The sequence below is a fragment of the Sparus aurata genome, chromosome 9 (genome assembly GCF_900880675.1).
Source record: "Sparus aurata chromosome 9, fSpaAur1.1, whole genome shotgun sequence".
NCBI lineage: Eukaryota > Metazoa > Chordata > Actinopteri > Spariformes > Sparidae > Sparus > Sparus aurata.
The window spans coordinates 7,358,286-7,379,095 of NC_044195.1; the positions used below are offsets into that span (position 1 = coordinate 7,358,286).

The 20,810-nt window shown below is 43.4% G+C and overlaps 1 protein-coding gene across 2 annotated transcripts in view; it reads right to left on the reverse strand.

Moving 5' to 3' along the window:
- The window catches only part of kalrna (kalirin RhoGEF kinase a), a 155,928-nt gene that overhangs the window by 74,467 nt on the left and 60,651 nt on the right, over positions 1-20,810 (reverse strand). For both annotated transcript variants that reach the window (XM_030427283.1, XM_030427284.1), the window contains exons 12-20: positions 19,515-19,613; positions 19,268-19,399; positions 12,708-12,830; positions 6,777-6,968; positions 6,298-6,467; positions 5,795-5,969; positions 4,564-4,816; positions 3,275-3,441; positions 126-245 (exon numbers count right to left, since the gene is read on the reverse strand). In XM_030427283.1, the coding sequence (XP_030283143.1) occupies positions 126-245; positions 3,275-3,441; positions 4,564-4,816; positions 5,795-5,969; positions 6,298-6,467; positions 6,777-6,968; positions 12,708-12,830; positions 19,268-19,399; positions 19,515-19,613 (1,431 nt within the window). The remainder of the gene's footprint in view (positions 1-125; positions 246-3,274; positions 3,442-4,563; positions 4,817-5,794; positions 5,970-6,297; positions 6,468-6,776; positions 6,969-12,707; positions 12,831-19,267; positions 19,400-19,514; positions 19,614-20,810) is intronic.

Below are 20,810 nucleotides of genomic sequence, written 5' to 3' on the forward strand. Positions count from 1 at the left end.
TCAGCGTGCGCACTCATCTGCTTCTATTCAAACCCATGCATACTGAAATAATTATTACTAAAGCACAGTGAGCCTGGTTCGAGCGGCAATAATTAGGACGTGTGTGTGAGCGAGCGAGCGTGTACCTCTATAGCCATCTGGAACTGTTCATGCTCCCTCTGCAGCTGCTCGGCCTCAGACAGAGAGCTGGCGTTCACCATGCTGGCATTCAACATGGACTCACCATTACGGATCCAGCCCAACACCTAGAGAAGACGGATGGAGAGAAGCAAGACTGTGAGACAGCGCAAGACTGCACATCTGAAAGTCCTCCTCCAGTCACCGATGGGTTCTTCTTCTTCTTCTTCCCACAGTTGAATGTCTGAGCTCCACTGTGTAGAATGATGCGTGTGCAGGGTTTGACACTGATTTGTGACATCACAGATAATTTGGAAAGCAACTGTGGTCCCATATTCAGCAGGCACAGGTGTGATGTCGAAACCTGAAGCTTCCAGTGCACACACACCACTGTGAGGTAGAACACCTCTTGTGTCTGGCAGTTACATTTTGGATATGTAAAAAAAAAAAGTGTGCATATTCATATATTCTGGATTTTCTCGTTACGGTGACGGAAAAGGTGCCATTCAACATTTCAATGATTACAGCTAACAAATTATACCCGTTTCATCCGAAACCATGTCAGACGCAGATTTGAGAATTTTTAAGTCTGCCCCAACACACATGTGGAGTGGACCATGAAAGTTAGGAGATACTTATGTGCATGTACGCATGGTTTAAATATGTAAGTATAGTGTAAAGAAGTGGAATGATACACTGTTGTAAAAGGCATCAATGACATGGCCGCAGAGCTTAGCATTGTGCAGGTTTTAGTAGTACAAATGTATGATGATGAATGTGTTTTACAGTTTTAGAGTAGAATTTTAGATTTAGGTAGAATACCATATGTGGGCTTCAGATTTCATCTTGAGCTTCAGAATCTAGCTTCCTTTTTGAAGAGCATACATGTGGTGCAGTCTAAGAGGAGGAATGTTCCAAACTGTCTGACAGGTGTTGATGAAATGCACATGAACAACAGTTTGTTTATAAGCAGTATGAGTACAACATGGTTTTGGACTTTCTCTACAAAACAGAACTTTGTCTGGAATGGCTGTTTGATTAACGTGCAGCAGATGGCAGCACAGACTGCCAGAAATACAGAAGCAGAAGAAGAAGAGCAGCAAAACTTTGTGTAGAATGTCGCTAAAATTCATTTTTTTTTAAAAACGGGCCGACCTGTGATACCTTCACTGACACTGACATCACTTGTCTACTGCTTCATGGTAAATGAAGTCCCTGACAGCAAACTATCTACAGGGTTCGTACACTTTTTTCAAGGTCAAATTCAAGCACTTTTCAAGCACTTTTAAGGGTCATTTTTAAGATTTTCCAGCACCTTATTGCTGGGGTGAAATACGTATCTAAGGGAATATATATACTTGTGATTTTTTTCCTTCACTTTTTATCACAGTTATGTACATTGTATCATGCTGTAAACATCTAAAATTATATTTTATAATAGCAAAAACTTCAGAAATTAATTATCCAGTCTGATCCCAATTTTGTGAAAGACACAGAGTCATAATGTCAAGCACTTTCAAGCACTTAAACTAAAATCCAAGCACTTTTCAGACCTTGAAAACACAACATTGACATTCAAGCACTTTCAAGGATTTCAAGCATCCGTACGAACCCTGTATCTACGGCTTCTATTACAACGGCATGGTTTACATTTACTGGTCAATTAAAAAAAAACTACCAGTCAAGAATTGTTTTAGCTGTGTTATGTTATGTTTTCCAGTAGCAGTAACATATCATGCTAAAATATTCAGAAATATTTTGTTAAAGTAAAGCATGTGAGTATTTGGGTAAAAGTCTTGAAGGATCTGATATTTACGTACTTAAGTATGAACTGTTATAATAAAAGGACAAGTAAAGCTAGTTTAAAGGCTACATCAATCTAAATGTATGTACAGTATATACTATATACTATGGCAACCCCACAGTTGTTGTTACTGAGTTGTGCACTTCACTGTACTGGATTTATTCGTAGTAGGTCCATGGCCAGAACACAAGGCTGAGAGTGAATCAGTAGGGGGTGTGTGTGTGTGTGTGTTTGTGTGTGTTATTAGCACATTGCCATAAAGCTCATAAATTATTCAGCTGTATCCATCTGCAGCAGCAGCGCACTTCCTGTCTCGACACACAGTACGTTCACATTCACATCTGCAGGAGCTTCTTCACATAAAACATCTTTGCTTTGACCAGGAGGAAGAGCGGGGTGTTGTTCTTGTCATCCCCCCAACATCAGTCTCCAAAATGAGATTTTCAGTTTATTTCCTTTGTTTCTAATAATAAGAGCCCGTTCACCTTACTCCACCGAGGCACCGTATCATTTCCTTTTTAGGATTTACTCTTCTAGTCTGCGCTGGCTCTGGATCAGAACAATGCTTTTGATATTTTGTGGATAAATTGAGTTTGCTTAAAGTGGAATTCAAACAATTTCACACACGCTAGTATGGAAACAGATGCTGGAGAGTACGACTGCATATAGAACAAGAGGTTGCATGAAGCTTTTTTGCATTAGAGGAGTGAATCCTCACTGGCCTCAAGGTTCGATTACGATCCAGCTGTCAACGAGTGGAATGCAAAAGGATTTCTGGATACAATCGAGATGCATCTTGATAGTGTAAGGCGTCCTCAATGATTACATCACATGGCTACTTTTCATCATGTGCAGTGCCTTACAAGTTTAGTAGTAATCTACATTCATATTATTTTCACATGGCAGCTTGAAGATGAGGCATCTACTGACTCTGCTGCACACACCTCTCTCAGAGTTGGACGGCAACGTTGACAGCACCTCCTCAGTTCTCGGCTGATTAGCTGGGCTTGCTTGTAACCGTTATTATTCACGGCTGCACATGTTGGCTTCAGGTGAAAAATGGCCAACGCGATTAGTAATTGTTGTAAGGCAGAAGTCACGCTCAGTGTAGGTCTCCAATTTGCGCTTCTCAGCACGCTCATTCTTGACACATGGAGCCCGAGATCTCCCGACTTTTCCACGCCTCTACTCTGCATGGTGCTCAGCGCGCTGCAGCTCAAGACGTGCGTGCAAAGCCAATTAACAAAAACACATGCTGCAAATACAACACCATTTAAAAAAAAAACATCTTAAAAGATTCCGAGTGAACTTGATTGCTTCAGTCTCCTCAGCGCCTGGTGTCGGAGCGCTCACCTGTTTGACCTCGGCCTGTAGGTGGCGCAGCTGCAGTGTCTGCTCCAGCCGAGTGTGCGTGTGCTGCGCGTTGAGCTCCACCTCCTGCTGCTTCTCATGGAGGAACTCCAACAGCTCCTGAACCTGAGAGGCCAAGTCCATGTCCTTCTCCCCTGTCAGCTCAATCCCTGCAAACACACACACACACACACACACACACACACACACACACACACACACACACACACACACACACAGTCATGTTTCTGTCACTTTAGGGGACACATCTTAGATTAAGTTTTATTTCCTGGAGCCTTTTCTGGACGATAACCTCAAATGTAATTTGTAAATGTGAACTTATGTAACCACAACTTGAGTAATACACACACACACCCACGCACACACTTTGCACTGTGTACATACTTTATCTCTGACAAAACGCCGTCCCCTTCAATCAGTTAAATCTGGAGCCACATACAATAACAAACTTTTACGTCACTTTTACGTCACTCTCTATGTGTGGGTGTACTTTTTAGCTGTGCACAGAGCGAGACAGCTGTGTCCACCGTATCGCCAGTCTTAATGCTGCGCCAGGCTGAACATGTCGCAACACCAGCTGTGTGGGTTGCCAGTGAGGAACCTGGTCCAAGACAGAAACTAATTATACACCCAAAACACTGAACTATTCCTTTAATTTTACAATTCAACCCAGAAAAGTCTGCAGCATCAGCTAACAATTAATGCCCTACAACACCAGTGCCTTTGAAAGACATTGTGTGTGCGATTGTGCGTGTGTGTGTGTGTGGTGGGTGAGAGAGATTTATCACTGCGGGGGGGCCCAGTGACAGCGGCCATGACCTCCGCAAATACACAAACATACACACACACACACACACGCAGTAAGAGGATTGTGCTGTGACGGTTTTTTAACCTAATTCTCTGCCTGTTCCACACAACATGCTTTTCTTTGGGATCACAGCACCATGACTGCCTAAGCATCTTTCCTCCACTGTAGAGCGGCCAGCTGCAAATCCACATGTGAGCCTGCTCAGCCACATTCAGAGGGCGGCAGGGACACACATCATCACATGTGAGGTGTGAGGCTATAAGGGGAATGCTAATGCACCCTGGAAAGCGATGAAGAATACGAATGCAGATCTGAGCCGGCAGCGTACGACACAGAAACGCACTTCACGGCACAAAACAGGAAGTCTCTGTCCTTCGTTTCTGTCTTTTCTATATTCCTCCTTCCGTCTCTTTTCATTTTGTCGACCTTTTTTTATATTCTGACAAGGATGTGCGAACTTCACCTGAAGCCTGGACCTCCATGATGTACTGGTGCAGGTCCTGACCCTGCTGCATCACTTCGTACGTCATGTTGTTCATGGCCACCTTCCTCTCTGCGTGTCTTTTCAGGCGCTGCTCCGCCAGGCCGATGTCCTCCGCGCCGCCAGAGGAGGCGCCGCCTCCCCCGGTGCTGCTGCCGCTGCTGCCCCCCGAGCGGCTGGCATCGCTCAGCTGACGGGACAGATCCTCGTTCCAGGCGTCCAGCTCCGCCGTGACCTGCAGGGACGGAGGAAACATGGGATCAGAAGATGCCACATGGAGACACAGTCAGTAACACGAGCTGCAAGGATTAGCTGATAAATTCACTGGATGATTAAAAAACACCCTGGCTTCTTGAATGTCTGGATTTACAGGTATTCCTTGAAATGTATAATACCTAACGCAGAGTCGTTGGGTTTTAGGCTGTTCTAAAATCTAAAGATTCCACTTTGAGTTCTGGGAACTTCTATTTGAGTTTTCCAAAAAATGTGGGCGTTTTCTACATGAAATGACTAATTGATCAATCATACAAATCACCAGCATGTCAACTTACAATGGAAATAATTATAAGTTGCAGCCATGCTGACAACACAGCACTCCAGCAGTCAGTGGCTGCTGCTTTTTGTTCTTCTTTCTCTTGTCTTATTTGGTTATAAAAAGAGGTTGTTATTTTCTTCTTTCAGCAACAACAGCCCTCTTTCACTTTCACCTCTTACAATGCTCACAGTCCTGTGCAGGAGAAAGCTCTTTATGGGCAAAAAAAAAAAAAATCTGACAGGCCCATCTCCTTATCAGGACATTGTGAAGTTTCCCAGACGCAGAATCGGTCGTCGTCCACTATAAAACATTACATGGGATTACATCAGTTGTCCGTCCTGATGCCCATTTCTATTCCAGATGGTCTGAGTCTGCCGAGTTGATATCATGTCTTCTGAACCCTGCATAAGCGTTGCAGCACTTTGTGTGTGTGAGAGAAGATGTGAAGCAATGTGAGGCGATGAAACTTTTGATCAGTGTGTGCCCCCCCCGTCAGTGGTGTTTCTCGTTAAGTTTGAAGGCCCTCAGAGAGCAGCAGGGGGCCTAGAGCAGCACTCTGCTGTACTCCGCAGCACCTCGTGTATCCGTCAGTGAGCTGCCCTGCAAAAGCAGCAACTGTGACTGTCAGGACAAAAGCCAGTACCTGTCATTTCCCCGAAAACAAACCTGCTCTCTCACCTCAATGGTATACTGCTCAAATATGCGTAGCTGGAGAAAGATGTCCAGCTTGATTTTGCGTTCGTGGAACAGCTCCTCCATCTGGCCCTGAGCCTCGTCCAGCTGCTGCAGCACCCCCTGGATGTGTGCGATGGAACTGCAATGGGGCGTCTTATTGGTCGACATGGCTGCGTCCCTGTGGGAAGAGAGACAGAGGGAGGCGTTACAACATATTGGTCCCCACCACTAGCAAGATGTTATTTTCCTCTACACACATAAACAGAGAGATGGAGAAAAAAAAAAACTGTACCGGAGCCAATATGGTAATACATATTCTTATCTGAGTGGCTGTGTGAATTTTAAAAAAAAATCTCAGGTATGAATATTAGAACCTGAGCTTCTGTACAAATCATCCTCTCTATTTAATAACATTATAAATATTAATATAATTACTGGAGCCTCTGCATTTCATTTCTCTCCCACTCAAACGCCACCATGAATAATAACACAAATGTTATGACTACCTGAGCTGCTGTATTAATTCCTCTCCCTCTTTAATCACATTGAGCGTCGCCTCCAGTGTGGCCGTCTGCTGCTGTTGAAACTGCTGGATCAGGGTCTGAACCGAATCCACCGAATCACAGAGCACGTCGTCCAACAGCTGCTTCTGCAGCTCCTCCATCCACGACCACAGCTGGACACACAGACGGACACACAGGCGAACAGACAGGTTAGCACATGTATGATCAATCCATTAGCACACACTTTTCCTTTTATTGGACCACCTTAACACTGCTCCATCTGAAAACACTAGAAACAGAAGACAGCACTGACAACAACATGACAGACTGCTGATTGGTTGTAGCGATCCTAAAGGGACAAACCCTGCAATTACACACTTATCACACATCAATATCTGTGTGGTTAGTGATTTAACCTATCATTCATTTAGGTAAAAACCACAGGCAGCAGCAGGATATCTGAGAATGTTTGTGAGTCCCACCTCTTTGGTGTGCGTGTGGAAGGAGACAGACATGTCCAGCAGCAGCTTCCTGTGTTCGACTCGTCGGACAAAGTCCTGGATTCGGACCTCGAGGTGCCTGGCGGCCTTATAGATCTCCTCAGGGTCGCACTCTCCGGTTTGAGCCAGCTGCTCAGCTGCCTCCAGCAGCTTGTCTGCATTTGTGTATGTGTTCTGAAAGGATCAGGAGGACATCACATATATGAAAATGTATAATAATGATATTATAAATAATGCTAATAACAATATTAGATCTATATATATACAATATTTGTACTAGTTTAAGCTCATTTCATGGCCTTATTTGTGATTGGCAACAGTTTCTCCTTTTTTCACGCCACATTACCAGCCATCTTTCAAAATGGAAACAGACTGTAACTATGGCAAAGTGACAACAAACAAACTTTAAGAAATGTATAAAGATTTCAGCACAGTTTGGTCCTTTCACTAGTGCTGTGGTATGTAAGTGAGTGTGATAATACACTCCGAGGAGTGTCAAAATAGAAAATACTGGGCTTGGTAATGCCAAGAATCTTCTTCACATGTCATTACACCAGATGTATTTACACCTCCATCACAATCGCAATCACAATTAGTGGATTTGTGTGACAGCTCCTGCTTGGAGCTTAAGGTCAACAAGACCATGGAGATGTTTGTGGACTCCAGCTATAACACACGGAGGAACCGGGGAATACGAAACAAGCAGCTTGTCCAGACCATCGTGAACGCCTGCTCCAAAATCATAGACCAGCCCCTTCATTCTCTGATTCCACTGTATGATCAGCAAGTGCTCCACCTCTACACTGTCCTTCACAAGGCGGTCCAATGGCTGTCCTATGGCAGAAAGCAACCTTTTTGCACGAGGCTGTTTACCCACTAAACTCCAGTTGCCCTCAGATCCCTCCCTGTGGTTAACCTCCACACAGACTGGTCTGCCACCAGTCGCACCCACTACGCACTTTAAGACTCATTAATTATTAATCATTATTGCTGAACACTGACCCTTGACTCTACCTCTTGCTACATGGCTGCTTGTCATGCATTAGCAGGGTAGAGGCTTTTTGGCACAACTTCACCCACTTCCAGGGTGCACGGAGAGGACAAGGTCGAGCGAGGTAAAAACTCCGGCAACGCTTGTAGTAGAATGATCAACTTTAGGATAAGACCAACATGTTTCAGCTCGGTGACGTCATCAGGGTAATCACAAAACACATTACAAACTACAATGGCACACAGTAGAAAATAGACCTCCGCCAAAGCCCAGCCCCCCCCCCCCCTTACATTCAATCTAGCCTAATCCAATATGAAAGAAATCATCTTTAAATCTGCCAGATCCCATTGTCATCTGAATGCCTGAAAAAAAAAGCCTACAGTATCTCATAATGTTAAAGAAAGCAAGAAAACTACTCTGGATCTGTCCCTTTATCCAGATCCATAAATCTGTTTTGTAGTTTTTGTGCCATCCTGCTGACAAACCGACCAACACACAGATAGCGAACAAGCAGACACAGGCAACAACACAACCTCAATGGTGGGTGTAACAGCATTTTCATTTGGGGAAATATGAAGATAAAAAAAAAATCATAGAATGTAAAAAAAAACTCAAACTGCCACCTTGTATACAACCCAACATGATGTCACAGTTAAGTTGACCTTTCACCTTTTGGATATAAAATGTCATAATGTCATCATTTTATCCAATTATCTATTTTTGTTAAAGGTCATCGGAATATATTGCATGAGTTCTTGAGTTATGGCCAAAAATGTGTTTTGTGAGGTCACCGCAACCTTGACCTCTGACCTTTTGGCCATCAGATTCTAATCGGCTCGAGTCCAGGTGGACATCTGTACAAAATTTGAAGGAGTTCCCCTCCAGGTGTCCTTGACACATTGCGTTCACAAGAATGGGATGGACAACCCGAAAACATTAAGTGCACATACTTTATATGGAGCTCCTACAAAGGGCGGGTTATGTATGTGTTCACATGGCTTCAGGCCAGTTGTTGATGGGTTAAGGAGTGTCCAATAAAGAACATGGGTAACACCGTATTTGGTCCATAAACTGGAGAAGAGTAGAAGGTTGCCGAGAACAGAACTTCTAAAGTTCATGACCACATGACGTCTTTGTAGCTGCTCCACTGGCTGATATATGAATTGTTTATATCTTCATAGCTGCCCTATTTCAATGTTGATTTTAATGTGTTTCATAATACTTTTCTTAAATTTTGCATCACCACTGTCACACCAGCTTTTACAGTATCACCAACACTGACAGTCGTGGCCATTGTTTGAGGTCTTGACCTCTGAGGCGTTGCTTCTGACCTAGTTTAATCAGAGTCACACCTAAACACCACTGCTCGACGGGGATAACACCAGCCACACGCAAACACAGTCAGTCGGATCAGTGTTATACTGAAATATTAATTCCAGTTTCTGTAAATCAGCAGTGTTTCCTGTTTCCACCTCTATCGGCCAGAAAAAAAACAAAAAAACACGAGTGAATCCAGTCTGAATGTTAAAGCTCTCTGCATTCATCAGGGGGACAGAATGGATTAGTGTCTGTCTATTCTGGTAAGTATGAGAGATTATGACTGGAATACTTTACTTCAGGAAATGTATTACATCTGAGATATTTCGGGGTAGCTGGAGGTAGGGGGTGTGGTACTATACTAGGAATAAGTATTACATTATGATCCCAATTATTCAAGAAAACGAATTAGGGTATTTGGGTGAAAGCTAACAGTCTGGATATTTCACATGTTAGAGGGATTAGTCTGAAGATAAAGATTATAATTTACATGAGATTATTACGCTTCGCTGCATGACTGGTTTGGTTGAGGGTGGGGATTAAAGAAGGGAGAAGACAGGAAAGAAGAATCGTCCCTGTCACCTGAATATGGAAGGCCAAAGCTGACGTTTTCAGGAGCAAAACGAATGAATGAATGAATGAAATGGTAAATAAAAAGTTGATAAGTAAATCTGTAAAAGACAACTTCATTTATAAACGTCACGCACAAAAAAACACATTAAACTATCTGAAAAATCCTCAGCTGATCAGCTCGCGAAAGAAATTAATCGTGTTGAATCTCTGTTCACCTAACTGAATCAGGGTCCGTGTATCATCCTGATCATTCAGTTATTCCATTTGATCTGGCAAACGAAAAATGAAAAAAAATGACTCAATATTTCGTTTTTCTGTATGCACCAAACAGTGAAAACTGGTGTTTGTTTTCCTATTTTCAGCCCAAAATGCAAAATATAATAAACAAGGAAACCAAAAACTAAATAATGAATCTAATTTCCATTTTCCATTGTCATTATACCATTTCCCACGGTACAATTCTGCTGTGTGGCCACGCTTTGACCCACAGTCAGAGCGGGTTCAGTACGATTACCGTAAATGTTAGTGCATTTGCGCACTGGAAAAAAAGGTGTGGCTCATGTGACCACGCAAACGCGACCCACGGCTGGCTTGACCGCAGTATATTTAGCGACCAGAGATTTTTTTTTTCCCACAATGCTTTATTGAAAACATAATTTTCAGTTTTTCACATGTTTCAGTTTCTTAAGGATGTATCACCTCTTGTCTTCAGTTCTAAGTGACTGTAGGGGAGCTGCAGGCTTTTATACTCTGTGTGGGAGTGTCCCTACAGAGTCGTTAGGGCCACTTGTGGGTCTTTGACCTAACCGGCTTTTGGGCTAGGTGAGCCCAGGTGTGAATGGTTGTTAAGCCTTCTGGGGGAAGAACTCAGTACTGCATTGTAGGTGGATGATACGTAATGTTGAAGAAGCCTCTTGGATGAGATCTGAAACGTCTTCGAGAAACTGAAACAAGTCCAGTTGCATACGATACAGCACTTAGAACCAAATTAATACATTTCTTTTTTTTTCTATGTCACATTTGACCGATGATTCTGTACTTTAAGTTTTTATGTCCTGGGGCCTGGTATTGTTAGCCCAAAATAGCTGCTGGGGAACTTTGCTAAACTGGCTGCCAATTGGCAACACCTGCCTAAAAGGTCTTTGCGACCACTCTTACAGCTAGCGCTAGCTTCGTGAATACTACAGACAGACAGTACATTTCACCAACCTTGCTGTTCTCCCTCGCCAACATGGCAAACAACTAAAACTCTCCTTAAAACCATACAGTACCGTAGCAGCCACCCGGTGATGCGATAACAACCGGCTTAAACACCGAAACAAAAAGCACTATGAACAATCCAGTAACTATCACTATCACTATTCTATAAAAGCAGCAATCATCACTTAATAACACTGCCTAAATGCCTAACATTGACCTGCAGCAGCTCGAGCTGTGACCCACAAACCCTGCAGCAACACAAGAACAACCTCCACATTTCAGTTCTGATTACATTTCCAAACACGGCTGTTTTCCATTCTGTGGAAATCTCATCAATTTACAATGACCGCACTAATGTTGTCTTCAATCTCTTTAGAAAATCTAACAGCCTGACCCCAGCTGAGCTGTTCTACACTTCACTGTATGTATGCCGGAGGCTGTGAAAGTGTAATGTGGAGAAACTTACATAATCAATTCAGATGCGCGTCTTGAATGTGCACTAAATGACTTCGTGTTGTATTGTTGGAGTGGAGGTTTTCACAAGCAAAACACAAATGAAAGAAAAGAAAGAAAGAAAGAAAGAAAGAAAGAAAGAAAGAAAGAGTGTGTGACCCTTATAATACTGATCCACAGCAGGTTATGAAGGTTAATCCTAATCCAAAGTGTAAACATCAGATTACACTACTACACAATCGTTATAGGATTAACACTTGTTCTTTTATAGGATTACCTCTTTATTGAAGCACCTCTGATTAAAGCAGTACATGACTTATCAGTGGCCATGGACTGACCAGCGCCTGTCTTACTGTTATATGACAAAAGCATGAGTTTTGCCAGGAACTAGAAAGCAGTTTTTAATAAATATAATTCACCTAATGACAAGTAAATAATGTATATTGTTGCGAAAGCCTCTCTTCGGAATACCAATTTTTTCGCTCAGGTGAGCTTGCAAAGTAGTAGAGAAAATGACAGAAAGAAAGAAAGAAAGAAAGAAAGAAAGAAAGAAAGCCCAAAGGAGGACAAAAGAAGAAAATGAACGCCTATACAATGGATGCCAATATGTCTTGACACTATGCAGACAAGCAGGCTGTGTGTGTGTGTGCTTGTGTGTGTGTGCTCGCGTGTGTGTGCTTGTGTGTGTGTGTGTGTTCAGTCTTTTTAAACGCAGCAGGTCAGTCAGGATCTGAGAATTCTGAACACATACGATGTTGTCTGAACTTTTTTCTGTTTGTTTAGAGTCCAAAGCACTGCTCTGACACACACTCAACAAGTATTTACTTGACTTTAGCACTAAACAAATCAGACAACTGACATCTTCAGAGAACATCACATGCTTTTGTGACATCCCATCCACATCAGAGAGCTTCGAGTGAATATGGAGCTGTGGATGAAGGTTCTCAGTCACCCAGGTCTTGGTAATTCTAAGCGCTGTATTGTAGGCAACAACGAAACATGTTGAACTGGTTCAGTTCCAGTTTCGTCGTTTTGTTTTCATCTTTACGAGCGAAACTTCGGTTCCAGTGTTTTTTTTTTTCCCTGAAAGACTGAAATTCGGGAATGAATAAGAGCTTCTGCAGATCTTTCAGGAAAGGCTTGTGACCGTATATGGTTATGTAGAGGCATGTCTTCATGCTTCCTGCCACCAGCAGGCATTGTGGTTTTTGAAAATTTGGTATTAATCAGGGCAGATTGCTTACAGATGTTTGCAGGGCAAGAGAGTAAACGCTTGATAAAAAACAAACTACTAACTTCATCTTTTGCACGGTGATAGCAGACCTTTTTGGGGACTCAGACGTGGATCTCCCTCGCAGTGTGAAGACATAAAGACTCACCTGGGCCACGTCTTCAAAGTCGTCGTGTCTTTTCTGCAGGGCTCGGGCTCTGTGGAGGGATTTCCCGACGCCGGTGTGTTTGCTGAGGAAAGCCTCGCCGTGGTTCTCTATCCAGTCCATCACCTGGAGGAGAGAGAGCACAACGATAAGCTTGGCGGCACCTCCTAACACTCGCTCAGGATTAAAGGTCAAATGCAGAACCCTCTGTTCCCGGCGCCGCACCCTTTGTTCTGACAGTGCACGCACAGATCAGCACTACAAAATGGTCTCAGAGCTCATGAATTAAGAATGGCACAGATGAAACCTTCATGATCTGCGTGGGAAATGTAGGTCACTGCAGCTGAGGAGAACGGGGTGGTGAATATTCTGTACCATTAGACGACTGGAGGGCGATGTTGACGTGTATTGATGTTGTCGGCAGACGACTGCCAGGCACCATCTACTGCCTTGTTGTTGACTGGATTTGATACACTGTTGGTACTTGTTCCACCATCATGATCATTATCTTCATCAGATATTATTAGCAGCTCTCAGATCTGTCACTGTGGATCACAATTGGATGACAATTTTTTGTTTTTTATAGTCTTTTCAGCCAATGACGACACAGGTGCTGCATTATTTGCTGTATTATGTTCACAATATGAAACTGTTTCTCAGTATGTTTAAACTGGATTTGACTTGTTGGAGAATGTAAATAGTTGGTCAGGACTTGATGTAAGAAGATGCTAAATACTAGCTGACTTTCTACCAAGTGGAAACGGGCTTAGAAATCTGCAGCATGGTGTCAGACATTATTTACTAGGCTAAGCTAACATATAAAGCAGGTTCATAGCTTAGCTTAGCTTGAGGAAAGGATGCATTGATTTGACCCAGTGCAAAACTGGGTTACATACAGTCACTTCACAGCTTTCGCCAGTAGAAGGGTTCATGTTGTGACCCGTGTCAGGTAAGTTACTTGAATGTAATCAATTACTCCTTTACTCATAATGCATTGAACAGTAATCAGCATTTCTATTAACTTAACCATTCCTACTACTCATACTCCAACCAGGTGATTTCTGAACCCAGGCTTACTTCTGGCTAATGTTAGCAAGCCGAGTCCAGGAGATGCAACAACATAACCAACATAAGACACCTTTGGAGGAGTTATTGGGAGTCATTTGTCCTCTTTTGGCGGAAGCTAACGGCCTCCCCACACCTGCCTGACCTGCAGAATATCAGAGTAATGGAGTATTACAAGAATAAATTGTTACTAGGAAATGTATTTCTCCCCATCACTGGTTATGACATTAAAAGCAGTGTGATAAAAATTATTTATTTAAATCTAAAATCATTGATTTTTGGCAGCGTGGGGGCACCAATGACAAGTTGTGAGACATGAACCTCGTATAGAGTATAATCACTTTTAAGTTGATATGGTGAATTTGTTTGCAAACAGCTGATTTTTAAAACATCCAGCACTGAACCTGGTGAATGTAAGTACATAATGTAGTCTCTTTTAGCTGTTTTTGGTGTCTACCAACTCCCGAGGGACGCATTTCTTCAGCTGCTAAATGCTCCACTATGTTGACCAGCTAGTCGCTCGCCGTATCAGTCTGCTGTTCAATGCTGAGCAGGTTTTTGGAGCTTTGTCACTGAAAACAACGGCCTGATGTTGTGAGAGTGAGCAAAAACAGTAGAGTTACCAGCTAGGTAGCTAAACAGTGAGTTGAAACTCATTATAAAGCAACATAAAGACAAGGGAGCCTGCAGATTTGGGTGATAATTCTCTGTAAATGCATCACCATGTACAACACGCCTTTGTCACATTATCATCAGATCATTGATTATAACATTTTCAGTTATTGATCAAAGCCATGTTCACTAAGAAAAAAACTATTTCACACTCAACCTTACATTGTTCCTTTTCTCTTTGCATAATGAGTTCATAAACAGAAAAGAGAAACACCTTCTTGACAATAACTGCTGCTCCAACATCCAATCAGCGACCTAATGCGCTAACAGATCGTCTCAAAGCAGTTTTCTGGGGGCTTGGAGGAAAAGTGTGCGCGGATGGCGAGTGTTGTAACTCATGACATCAGTGTGGTGTAGTCAGTCCAGCTGGAGCCACAGAGAGGTCAGCGGGAGGTCACAGCATACGCAGACCGAGGCCTGCTGACTGCAGCTGGACTATCTTGCAGCTCAAACTGCCAAATAAAACTACACACCTAATATGTTCTCTTACAGCCTTTACTTCTGCATCCCTCGCTCTCTTCCTCTCTGGGGTCACATATATCCTGCAGCATAACAGTTCTGGTTGGAATAGCCCTGTTCTCACTGATTTATCGACTACTGGTATGAGCTCGCTCTCTTCGCTCGCTCCTTTCTCACTTTCTATGCATGTCTCTCGTCCTCCGTGCGACTGTGCGCGTCTCTCTCCGGGGTCTCATAGAAGCTGATGCATGACGAGAACGGTTGGCAAAGCTTTGTTTTCAGTGAATTTATAACCTACTGATACAGTCTCTTCTTCACTCTCTGTCCTCCGCCCCCCCCCACCTCCCTCCCTCTCTCTCTCCCCCTCTTTGTCTTCTTGCCTCTCTTAAACACTCTCTCACACTCTCTCCTGGGTCACATATAAATGTTTGCGTGGCGCCCGCAGTCACAGCATTCATCGCTGGATTTGCAGTTTGCCCGTAGCCCCATTTCTCCCTCCCAAGAGCTGCTTATTTATACATACAGCACATACATGATGACTTCAGTTACAGCGGACCTGTTTCGAATTAATTCTGTTTGTGCGATCCGTTTTGTGCGGGGTCCTCCAGAAGAAGAAAAAAAAAAAACTGGAGAAAAACAAAGAGGCTCGCACGAGAATAAATAAGCTCATCCAGATGAATCGTCAAGCGCAAAAGATTAATAATGGCGTTTTTGATAGAAAGTTGGGAAAGCGCGTTTCGGCGAAGAAACACCGAATGAGCCGAGCGTAAAAATTCTGTTGCGCGTGCCACCAACAGCAGACGGGAGCTGAAGATCACGCCGCTGAGTCAACGGGTTTCACAATCCACAGGGTAAGTGGATCCCATTTCATATCTGGGTCGATTTTGGGTGTACTCAACAACTATGTGGCATACTTTTCTTTGGGTAACATTTCACACCTCTGAGCCCCGCCCTGTTCAGACATTAACATGCGTCACCAGTGAGCATCAGTGGATTTACTTTTTGCAGTCCTGCACTGTTGGCACCAGTCGGCCCTTCTCTGCGGCTTTTTGAGCCAACTGAGCAAGAAGCATCAGCGGCTGAGGCATGGAAAAGAAAGGGGAAGCCCCTTGAGCCTGGCTCTGTAGTATCCACGACTTCACGCGTTTACACCAGCCTCTCCATTTTGTGTCCTCCGCCTTTTACACTAGCGTCATTTGTAACTGTTTGTCAGACATGTTCCTGATTGGAAGCGGGCAATCAGTCAGCACGAGTGGAAATCAATCGTGTGCTTCACACACGACAGCGCATTTCACCCGAGGTCATGACTTCTCGTTGTTGTTTGACGCTTTAATATGGTGACTGTGGTGAACAGGTCTCAAGTGAACAGGTCTCAATGCGTCCCTCAGTGTGTCTCTGGTGCATTCACACCTGCACTTGGAGCCGTCCAGCTGGGATCAGACACCTTAAGATGCATGTTAACGCCAGGTGTAAGCAGGCTCCTTCAGCAAAGCAACATGCTCATGAGTATTTTAATATTTAGAGCTGTCCACCGTGTCAAAATAAGAGACAGAACTTCTTCCCCCCCCCACTTCACCACTCTATGCAGCCACAAAATTTATATTTAGGTTACCATGGTGATAGCAGGATTAAGATTCTATATTTTCCTGCTGAACCACTGCTGACCTATGGAATTAAACTATCACTGTACTTAAAGCTCCTGTGAGTAAGAGAGTACTGACGCTTTGGTTCTCCCAACTCGCCAAATACCGACTGTACAGGACTGTAGGTCGGGTCGGCACTGCATCTGAAAGTTGGGAATGAGACTTACAAATCAACTTTCTTACTTGGACAGTTCTGGGTTTATTGTGCTTTACTTTATACTTATACTTCTCTACATTTCAGGGGAACACTTCGATAACATCTGATTGCACTTTTATCTACACTGAGCAGATTCCACTTCACAAAGAGGGAAAGTTCTGCTCCACTATGAGTGCTTTTATTTTCAAATACTTGAAGCCAATTTTGCCGTTAATGCTTTAGTGTTTTGTAAGTAAGATTTTGAATATTTGATTTATATCAGAGCACCAGTAACAGACTACAGCTACTTGCTACTGCTACAGTACAGTTCCCAGTTCCATCAGGACCACTGCTGTCCTTACTAATGCTGCTACTGTATTTGTACTTCTGGTACTGCTGTGACAACTTCTGCTGCTGCTGCTGCTGCTGTTGGTACAAACAGAGGTATTTAGAGTAGACAGTATAATCAACAGTATTAACCCTAGTATTACTGCCACTCGTGTCACTACTTCCAGCCCTAGTAGTACTACAAGAGGGGGAGCACTGAGCCGTGAAGGAGAACGTCTGAACATGCTGACAGATTTAAACATCTGTGCTACTGTTCCTGCCTGAGTTATAAGCAGACCGATTAATAAAGGGTACTGAGTTCTGGGTGGATACCTGGAAATATTTGAGATTTTCACTCACAAGCAGAAATAACTGGGTTTGTGTTTATGGAAGGATGTTGCTTAATGTGGACATGAGATTTTCATCACAATATGTTGTGCACATCCACGGACGTGTTAAGATGATCACAGACATCTTTCTTTATTCTTCTATTATCAACAAGTTGTGTAATGTGTCTCATGTAGAGCTGCAGCATCCATCGATTCATTGTCACCTGTTGAGGTAACTGCACACTATTTTCAGACTAAATTAAGTTATTCTACAGGTCTGCAAATTCCATGGTAATTAGTTTGCAGTTACAAAGTAACATATTTGAACTTGGCCCCAAATTATCACAATAATTATCCTTCAAGTAGATTGAAAAAATCAATTTAATGAGAATAATCTGCCACTGTCAAGTAAGCAGTAAGTAAACAGCCGGTCATGTCTTTAATACATTTCCAGGAAACTTGGAAACTTGAAGCTTCTGCTGATCATGACACTGTATTTTTCCTTAACTAGTTTATGTCTGACCTCCCCTCAGCAGCCCATAAGACAGAAGCAGTTAGTCAATTCTAGGAAATGTATTAAATAAATTACCAGCTATTCATTAACTGATCACTGGAAAATAGCAGAATGTCATTTTAAAATCACGCTGTGGTTATTCTCAATACGTTTTGAGGTTATTGTGGTAATTTGAGTGTGATTTCAAAAATGTTGCTCGGCAGTCGGTGAATGCAATTAGCAACCGCTCATTGCTAATTGCTTGGTGAAATCAAATAATAAGAGTACAATCCGAACCTGTAAAAATAAAGAGATACCTTGATCAGTGATCGTGTAACTGTTAACGACAAAGTTCTTCCTTTTACTCCAAGACGTCTGAGGACATCATCTCGAGCTCCTGGAAACAGTGACCGACATTTTCAACCTTTTTCTGACATTTTACACAACGAGCTACAAAATCCTGAAAAGACCTGATGGATTAATCGACAATGAAAAATACTGGATGCAGCCCTAGTCTCTTGTATGCATTACTTAATTTGCCTACAGACGGCCCCGAGTGGAGTGTAACTGCGAGCGTGGAGCTGCATCTCTGCGGCTGGATGACATTTCCTGGGCTTAGCTGTTTTGGAAATCACAACACTCTGTGTCCTCGTTAATGTACTCAGACCGTGCACATGTGGCCTTCAGCCGTGCCAGCAGTATTTGGTCGTACCTCATTCCTAGTGCATTACTGTCCACCCACAATCACATTAAAGAGAATACAATAATACAGACCTTCCTCCTCCCCCGCTCGTGACATTTACCCCGCTGGTTAAAAATAACCTTCATAAAATATAGTGGTGATATTAAATTTTGAGCCCCCGAATATCTCCCAAAAAACCCCTGGAATCCGTGCTGACACCTCTCCAAAACCACACAGTCTGCTCGTCTGTGAAATATGAGCGGCGGTACCAGCGGAGCAGAGATCCGCTCGGAGCATTTTATCTCAGGAATTTACAGCGTTTAGCCGGGACCGGAGGACAGCGGAGATGAATGAACATGCCTCATCTGTTCTGCTAGGCAAGGTTCGTCTCGCGCACACACACACACACACACACACACACACTTGACTGCCGTCTGTTGACTTGATTACATGCTTATACACAAGATTACATGCTCCGCTGTGGTTTGACAAACTTTTCCGACCTTGTGGGTGTTTATAACTCTTATGAACCCGTTTCAGTGAACTCAAAACGGCAATAAAAGTTTAGAATGTCGTTTCTCTCAGTTCCTAAAACGGAGGCCTTTTGCAGGGACGAAGCAGTTCGCATCTCAGAACTCTCCCAATTTACTTTGGACTCCTCTCTTGCTCGGACACTCCTACTGTTTTCATGTCGCTTGCTTGCTGTATTCTTTAGGCGTGTGTGTGTGTGTGTGTGTGTGTGTGTGTGTGTGTGTACCTGCTGGACGTCCTGCTGGAACACACACAGCTGCAGTCTCTGGTGCAGTCGGACCTTTCGGTGCTGCCAAATGTTCTCGAGACGCCGCTGGTGGTGGAGAACCTCGTGCACCACGTCCAGGATGCAGTGGACCTGTGACGAGACTCAAATGTTAACAGTGACATGTTGGATTTCATTTTGTAAATATTTATCGTAATTTGCTCGCAGAAGAAACAGAGATCCACGAGAGGAATGCTATCCCACTGACCGCTTTGGAGTAATTGGCCGTGGCCGTCAGCGATTCAGAGTTGCCGGGACTCAGAGGCCTCTGGAGGACGTCCAGCAGGGCTTTACCATCCTGACTCACCTGGAAACACACAGGTACATAAGTGCAGAGGTTAGAAAGGTCGCACGGACGAAGACAGACTGAAGGACAGAGACGAGAGGACAGGCAGACGGATGAAAGGAGAGCGAAACTGTTTTTCTTTTTTTCACAAAGAAAAAGGAAAGAAATGAATCTTTAAGCAGCTCCCTCTCCTCTGCTCTCCCCGCCTGTCTCTCCTCTCCGAAACAAATATATACTTTCTAAAAAAGCATTCCGCTTCTTACTGCTAATTGCTAAATTATACATGGAGACACACCACTGAAACCTCTGCGTCACACACACACGCAGTGACTGTTTCCTCTCTGCAAGAAATGGGCCCTGTCTTTTTGCACCGCCTTATGGTTCCTCAGCGTCTCGTCTTCATGCCTTCATGACTCGTGTAGAGCGCTCTGAATCGCCCTGTTGTTCAAAGGAGTATGAAAATAAATGAAGTGTTTTTATTAGGGCTGGGACTTTAACGCGTTAATTACGATGAATTAATTACACAAAAATTAACGCGTTCAAAAAATTAACGCATTTTAATCGCACTTATTTTTGCACCGCGGAAACGTTTCTCACTGGAAGAGTTTCAGGGGTGCCGATTATACTGGAGCACCAACTAACGCTCATGACTGCAGACAACAACAATGAACGAAGAAGCAGATGAGACTGCTTTGGTTGGCCCCGTGGATGGGACATTTTGTTTTCAAAAGCGGACGGACGGCAGCGTAGATAAGAGCATGCTATTGCTGCACTTTATGGCAAAAACTGCACTGGTCTGGGCAGCGTTTAGCTCAGTGGGTAGCGCGCGCGTCCCATGTGCCGAGGCTCTGCAGCGGACCCGGGTTCGACTCCCGGCCTGGGTCCGTTTGCTGCGTGTCACCCCCCCCCCCCTCTCTCTCCCTGTTTCCTGTCATATCTTCAGCTGTTCGGTCAATAAAGCCATAAATGGCCCAAAAAATATAAAAAAATTGCACTAGTCTGTTGGTCTTGAAAAAACAAAAACAATGTTTTGTTGCTTAAGCTTCTGTATTCAGTCATTATTCAATGGCATACTAAAATCCATGTGAAAAAATTGCTTCTCACTGTTCTCAGGTCAAATATTTATATGCGATTAAAATGCGATCAATTTCAATTAATTAATTACAAAGCCTCTGATTAATTCGATTAATTTTTTTTCATCGAGTCCCGGCCCTAGTT